The sequence below is a fragment of the Babylonia areolata genome, chromosome 18 (assembly GCF_041734735.1).
Source record: "Babylonia areolata isolate BAREFJ2019XMU chromosome 18, ASM4173473v1, whole genome shotgun sequence".
NCBI lineage: Eukaryota > Metazoa > Mollusca > Gastropoda > Neogastropoda > Buccinidae > Babylonia > Babylonia areolata.
The window spans coordinates 43,054,474-43,061,973 of NC_134893.1; the positions used below are offsets into that span (position 1 = coordinate 43,054,474).

At 43.6% G+C, this 7,500-nt stretch overlaps 1 protein-coding gene across 5 annotated transcripts in view; it reads left to right on the plus strand.

Annotated features, from left to right (window-relative positions):
* LOC143292788 (uncharacterized) overlaps positions 1-7,500 on the plus strand; it is a 159,787-nt gene that overhangs the window by 87,238 nt on the left and 65,049 nt on the right. For all 5 annotated transcript variants that reach the window (XM_076603361.1, XM_076603363.1, XM_076603364.1 and 2 more), the window contains 5 exons: positions 973-1,148; positions 1,631-1,844; positions 3,916-4,159; positions 5,773-5,945; positions 6,595-6,732. In XM_076603361.1, coding sequence (XP_076459476.1) covers positions 973-1,148; positions 1,631-1,844; positions 3,916-4,159; positions 5,773-5,945; positions 6,595-6,732 — 945 coding nt within the window. The remainder of the gene's footprint in view (positions 1-972; positions 1,149-1,630; positions 1,845-3,915; positions 4,160-5,772; positions 5,946-6,594; positions 6,733-7,500) is intronic.

Consider the following 7,500-nt stretch of genomic DNA (forward strand, 5'->3'; position numbering starts at 1 on the left):
TGAAACTGATCTCCACGTGGTGTCAGCCATCATGGAAAATACAAATCCAGATAATGCACGATCGTTCAGAATGCCACATTTAATTCACACAACAAAGTCAGGTGCCTGTCTTTGTTCTGTTGATTAAGTTTGCCTTTTAATCATGAATGGTTGTCCAGTTAATGAAGTTCGTTTCTGTCAGCAAGTACATGCCAGGCTTTTAATATGGACATTCCTGAAAAAAAAAGTGTATGACATATCTTTGAATACTATAGTGTGTGTGTGTGTGTGTGTCTGTGTGTATGCACATGCATACATTTGTGTAGATACACACTCTTTTTCATAATTAAAAACAAGATCCTCTGCCAGCACGATCCATCCTTTTGGTAAACAACAATCTTAAAACCCAGCATTTGACTGAGCACACTTCAAACCTGCCACCTCTCATACCTTCATGAACCCTGATAGATCCCTGTGCAAGTCCGCCATCTTTCTTCTTCATCATATTCTTCTTCTTTTTCTTCTTCTTCAACTCTGGGAAGAGTCACTGGGGCGCCACACAGAAGAACTGTTCACCAGATTCCTCCCAGGTCTGTTGGCTGTGTGTCAAGGCCTGTCTGTGTCTCTGCGAATGGTTTTCCTGTCCATTCTGCAAGTTATCAGTCGATCATGTTTTCCCCCCCTGTCTTCCCATGCTCAACACTAAGGAGGAAGAAGGAGGAGGATTTTTTGTTTACTGTCTCATCACACATATCAGTGATTAAAGACATTTTACCCCCCGAAAGCGGAGTATGGCTGCCTTCATGGCGGATTAAAAACGGTCATACACATAAAGCCCACTCGTGTATATACGAGTGATCGTGGGAGTTGCAGCCCACGTACGCAGAAGAAGAAGAAGACATTTTGTTTGAGTGTTAATGTATACATTCGGGTAATATCGTTTAGAAGAGCTCCGCACCAGATGGAGTCAGAACCGAATGGGAATGTTTCCAGGCTGAAGGATGGCCACAAGGTGGTGGCCACTGACCGCTACGAGCTGCAGAACTTCCATGACGACATCTTCTCTCTGCTGATCAAGGAGGTGAAGAGGGAGGACAGTGGCTGCTACACCTGCTGGGCCCGCAATGAGTACGGGGAGGCCAAGACTGAGGCCCTGCTCAACGTGCTGGGTGAGTCCTGCTCACAGGGGGCTTCAGTCAGTGTTTGCACTGTACTGTGTCCATTTCTCTTCAAAGAGATTGCTTTGGGTGTGTGTGTGTGTGTGTGTGTGTGTGTGTGTGTGTGTGTGTGTGTGTGTGTGTGTGTGTTCATGCGCGCACTTGTGTGCATTCACCATACACACATGCCTGTTTATGTGTGTGTGTGTGTGTGTGTGTGTGTGTGTGTGCGCGCGCGTGTGCGCACATGCAACTTACACACCTGCCTGTTTATGTGTGTGTGTGTGTGTGTGTGTGTGTGCACGCGCGCACATACACACCTGCCTATTCATGTCTCTGTGTGTGTGCATGTGTGTGTTGTGCATGTGTGTGTGTGTCTATGTGTGTGTGGTGCGCACGCGCACACGCACACACACACGCACACACATACACACCTGCCTTTTCACGTCTTTCTGTGTGTGTGTGTGTGTGTGTGTGTGTGCACGCGCACACAGCCCTCAAGGATGAGATGGACGGCGACATGGCCCCCTCCTTCGCCACCAAGTTTGGCAACGTGGAGTGCATCGAGGGCGTGCCCGTGGAGTTCACCTGTCAGATCAAGGGGCGACCTCCCCCCACCATCACCTGGCTGCTCAACGGGCGCGAGGTGTGCCCCTCCCTGGAGATCCTCACCAGGCAGCAGGAGGACAGCATCATGCTGGCGTTCAGGTGATTTTGCTGGTGGGAGGGGTTGGTTGGTTTGTGTGATTGTGTGTGTGTGTGAGTGTGTGTGTGTGTGTGTGTGAAGATTTTAGTGCAGTCCCTCATTCCCCTGTCAAAAAAAAAGAAAGAAAAAGAAAAGAAAAAAAGTCATGTCATTCTTGTATTGTGTTTCGTTTGGTTCTTTTTTTTTTTCTTTTTTTTTTAATCTTATTTCATTTCATGTTTAGTTTTAGTTTTTTCGCTTTCATTTTATCTTATTCGCAAATCATTGTTCTTACCATTTGGAAGATCCCTTAGCAATTCTTGTCCTTTTTTATCGCCTCGAAATAAACGTTTCATGTGTACTGTTGTTTAGCACTTTAAAAAAAAAAAGATCAACATAGTTCACAGCAATTAACTCGCATCACTTATCAAGGAGAGCACGAAGAAGAGGAACAGGAGCAAGAAGAACAAGAAGAACGAATGCTTACTTGTCTCACCTTAAGTGATGCAAACACTGCGATAAATACATTTGTGTTGTTGATCTCTTTTTTTTTCTTTTCTTTTTTTTTTAATTATCAACAAAACAAAAACACCAGCCAGTATAGAGAGTCTGTGAGGGACTGGGTCCGAAAATCAAACTGAGCATCCAGTCATTCAGCTGAGACACAATAAACAGAGGTCCCGTGTGCAGCATGTACTCGACGCATTGAAAAAGAACCCATGGCCGGGTTGTCCTCTCGCAAAATTCTGTAGAAGAAATCCACTCTGACAGACACACGGAAATACAAGCATGCACTGAAGGCCTGGCTAAGCGCAGTGGGTCATGTTGCTGGTCAGGCATCTGCCAAGCAGATGTGGAGAAGCTTATGTGGATTTGTCCGAACGCAGTGGCTTCTTCCATGAGAAACTGAAACTGTGTTGACAGGTCAGTAGATGTGTAACACAAAGTGGATTTGTCAAAACGCAGTGACTTCTTCCATGAGAAATTGAAACTGAAACTGTGTTGACAGGTCAGTAGATGTGTAACATAAAGTGGATTTGTCCAAACGCAGTGACTTCTTCCTTGAGAAATTGAAACTGAAACTGTGTTGACAGGTCAGTAGATGTGTAACATAAAATGGATTTGTCCAAATGCAGTGACTTCTTCCTTGAGAAATTGAAACTGAAACTGAAACTGTGTTGGCAGGTCCGTAAATGTGGTGTAGCATATATGGAATTGTTCAAGTGTAGCGACTTCTCCTTGAGAAACTGAAACTGAAAAGTGATGCAAACATTTGCGATAAATCCAGTTGTATTTTTGATTCTGAAATCCTCCAGGCATGAAAAGGGTTCAAAAGGTTAAAGTATTTAAAAATCTTTTTACAGGAATTATTCGAAAACCCAAAACAGAATCAACAACTCACCTGTTTTAAACAAATTTTATTCACAGAAACATAATCAAAGCAGCTGTATAACAGATGAGTCAAAACACAGCAAGCAAAGCCTATAACCGTGCTCTAAACTGGTTATTTGCAAATGAATTGGCTGCAGTTTAGAAATAAAAGTACACGAACTGGAATGAAATGCAAAAAGTAATAAGTAATATGTGAAACAAGTAGAAATAAGGGGTTGGAGGTCAAAATGACACATTCACTTATGCATTGCAAATTCCAGATTCCATATTGCGGAACATATCAAAGGGAACATTACAAGTATGCCACCAGGTTGATGTTGATCACGTTGATAGCAGTCATTTGTAATTATACGTGCATATATGTGCACTCACACACACACAAACACACACACACACACACATGCTCACACTCACACATGCTCACACACACACACACACACACACACACACACATTCACACACACTCTCTCTCTCTCTCACACACACACACACACTCACACTCACAGTCACTCACACACACACGCACACACGCTTGCTCACACACACACACTCACACACACACACACACACACACTCGCTCACACATACACGCACACACGCTTGCTCTCGCACACACACACTCACACACGTACACACACTCACACACACATACACACACACACACACACACACAGAGCTGACCTGAAGGAACTGTGTGGACAGGTCGGTACAGCTGGAGCACTCTGGGGACGTGGTGTGCAAGCTGAAGAACCACCTGGGGGAGGCCTCGTGCCGGGCCAAGCTGCTGGTCAAGGAGGACCTGTCCAAGAAGGGGGACATCCCTCTCTTTGAGGAGCGGCCCTGCGACCTGGAGGTGACGGAAGGCGGGGAGGCCAAGTTCGAGTGCGTCATCACCGGCACCCCGGAGCCTGAGGTCCTCTGGTACTTCAACGGCCGGGAGCTGTTTGTGAGTGTGGTTTTTTTTTTTATAGGTTTTTGACTCACTTGTGTAAACAAAGTGAGTCTATGTTTTAACCCGGTGTTCGGTTGTCTGTGTGTGTGTCTGTGTCTGTGTGTCCATGGTAAACTTTAACATTGACATTTTCTCTGCAAATACTTTGTCAGCTGACACCAAATTAGGCATAAAAATAGGAAAAATTCAGTTCTTTCCAGTCATCTTGTTTAAAACAATATTGCACCTCTGGGATGGGCACAAAAAAAATGAAGCCAAATTATATGCAAACTGCATTTACTGTTATATTTATATATTTTTTTGTATTCTCTAAACTTGGCACTTTGATCTGATATTCTGACCCAACAACAAGAGCAGTCATTATTATCATTTTTTGTTCAAACAGGAACTTCTTTTGCTAAGCATGGAAGTTTTATTTATTTTGCAAACGTTTTGGTGCAGATAGTAAAAAAGGGAAATTACTCTGTAATTAATGCTAGGGGACTTAATTTGCTTTAAACTGATCTTTCTCATCTTAAACATTACATTTTGAAATTATACTCAATACATAAAAAGCTTGGATTTTTTTTTTACGTGTATCACAAGTGAGTCTTGAAGGCCTTGCCTCTCTTGTTTGTTTTTAGTTTTATTTGGAATCTTGGTTTTCTGGGTCTCTTGTAATTGTCTGTTTTGTTTTTCTGTCTCTTCTCTGTCTTTCTCTCATTCTCTGCCTCTCTCTCTCTCTCTCTCTCTGTCTCTCTCTCTTTTTCTGTCTCACTCTCTTCCTTGAAATTGGGGGATTTATGATATGCTTTTTTACGTACGTTTTCTTTTTTTTTCCTGTTGTTTTCTTCTTTTTTTTATCTTTTTTTCCTTTTTTTTTTTTTTTTTTTTTTGCATTTCCCCCATTTTTTTCAAGGATGAAAAAAGCAACATTGTTAACTTACTGTTACCCTTTGGAAATAAAATCCATTCATTCATTCATTCTTCACTCTTTTTTTTCTCTCTCTCAACTCTCTCTCTCTCTCTCTCTCTCTCTCTCTCATTCTTTTATTTCCTTATTCTCTGACTCCCTCCATCTCCCCATCTCTTTCCCTGCCTCCCTCACTCTCCTCTTTCTCTCTGTTTTATCTGTTTCTGAATTCATCTCATGCCTTTTTCCTATGTGTCTTCAGTGGTAAGTTTACTGAAGGATACAAGTTGTTTTACTTTCTTAGGGTGAGAAAGCGCTCAACTCCAGATCAGACATACAAATGGCAAGTATGGCCAACTTTGTCAGAGGAAGAGGAATTTGATCTGTTGAAGAGAACCGGAGAACTTTGAGAGTAGTAAACGCCATCTTCAAGTGAAAGACAGGTATATTAGTCACAACATTCCTCCTCTTCAACAGATTCAGTTCTCATCACCCATATGAGGTTTGCCGAGTCATACTTTGCATACACTTTGAAATATTTTGTGTTATACTTTTGATGTTGACATGGAAAAAAAAAAGAAAGAAAATCTTAACACCGTTACACAGACTCCAGTAAAATTTAATGAACAAATGAAAGAAAATCTTAGTACTGTTATGCAGACTTAAGTAAAATTAATGAATTAGTTACAATTCTCTGTCTTTCGATGTTGTTCAGGATTCTCGCCGCCGTGTGATCCGCAAGAAGGGAGACCAGTACCAGCTGATTCTGAAGGAGGTGATACCTGACAACGCCGGTGTCTACACCTGCAAAGCTGTCAATGCTGCTGGCGATGCCTCCTGTGCTGTGGAGCTGGCTGTCAAAGAGATCCCCAAGGAGCCCCGGAGGAGGTGGGTCAGCCTGAAGGCGTTATGGTTCTGCTGTGTGTGTGTGTGTGTGTGTGTGTGTGTGTGTGTGTGTGTGTGTGTTGTGTGTGTTTGTGTGTGTGTTGTGTGTGTGTGTGTGAGCACGTGCGCATGTGTGTGTGTGAGCACATGCGCATGTGTGTGCGTGTGCATGCGTGCATGTGTCTTCCTGTGTCTGTGCCCGCTATGCCTCCTCAGCTATCAACAACTTACCGCCTGACAGATAGATTTCCCTTTCTTTCTGTGATTCAGGGTCAATTTTAAAGAATATATTTTTGTTCACATGATTAAAGATCTTTTACTGCATGACACACAACTCGAGATAGAATAAACGACCACAGCACCATTCACACAAAAATTTTTATTTGATATGGACACATATAGCGCCTATTGTCGGTCAGAGACCAAGCTCTACAAACTTGGGGCCATTTGCACAACAGGCTGCCTACCTGGTAGAGCCATACTGATGCTCATCATTCATTTTCTGTGTCATTCAATCAAATTTCAGGCGCGCGCACACACACACACACACACACACACACACACACTCAGACAGACATGTAACATTTTATGTGTATGACCGTTTTGTTTATGAAAATCATAGAATTTGTTTTTTTGTCGTGTTGTGTAACAGGGCCGCTGAAGCAGAGGAGGTGGAGTACTCCTTCCCGCCCACCTTTACCCGACGCCTCTTGGACCAGAGAGTGGCACCAGGACGCACAGCTCGCTTTGAATGTCTGATGCTGGGCATCCCTCTGCCAGACGTGGAGTGGTCAGTATATAGGGAGTGGTCAATACACAGGTAGTGGTTAGTGGTCAGTACACAGGGAGTGGTCAGTGGTCAGTACATAGGGAGTATCAGTGGTCAGTAATGTGGAGTGATGGCCTAGAGGTAACGCGTCCGCCTAGGAAGCGAGAGAATCTGAGCGCGCTGGTTCGAATCGCGGCTCAACCACTGATATTTTCTCCCCCTCCACTAGACCTTGGGTGGTGGTCTGGACGCTAGTCCTTCGGATGAGATGATAAACCGAGGTCCCGTGCGTAGCATGCACTTAGCACACGTAAAAGAACCCACGGCAACAAAAGGGTTGTTCCTGGCAAAATTCTGTAGAAAAATCCAGTGCGATAGGAAAAAAACCAAAAAAAACCAAAACTGCTTGCAGGAAAAAATACAAAAAAAAAAAAGTGTGGTGCTGCAGTGCAGCGACGTGTTCTCTCTGGGGAGAGCAGCCCGAATTTCACACAGAGAAATGTTGTGATGAAAAGGAATACAAATACTAAATGCAAATACAGATCAGTACATAGGGAGTGGTCAGTGCATAGGAAGTTGTCAGTGGTCAGTACACAAGTGGTCAGTGCATAGGGAGTGGTCAGTACATAGGGAGTGGTCAGTACATATGAGTGGTCAGTACACAGGGAGTGGTCAGTACATAGGGAGTGGTCAGTACATATGAGTGGTCAGTACACAGGGAGTGGTCATTGCATAGGGAGTGGTCAGTGGTCAGTATATAGGGAGTGGTCAGTACACAGGGAGTGGTCA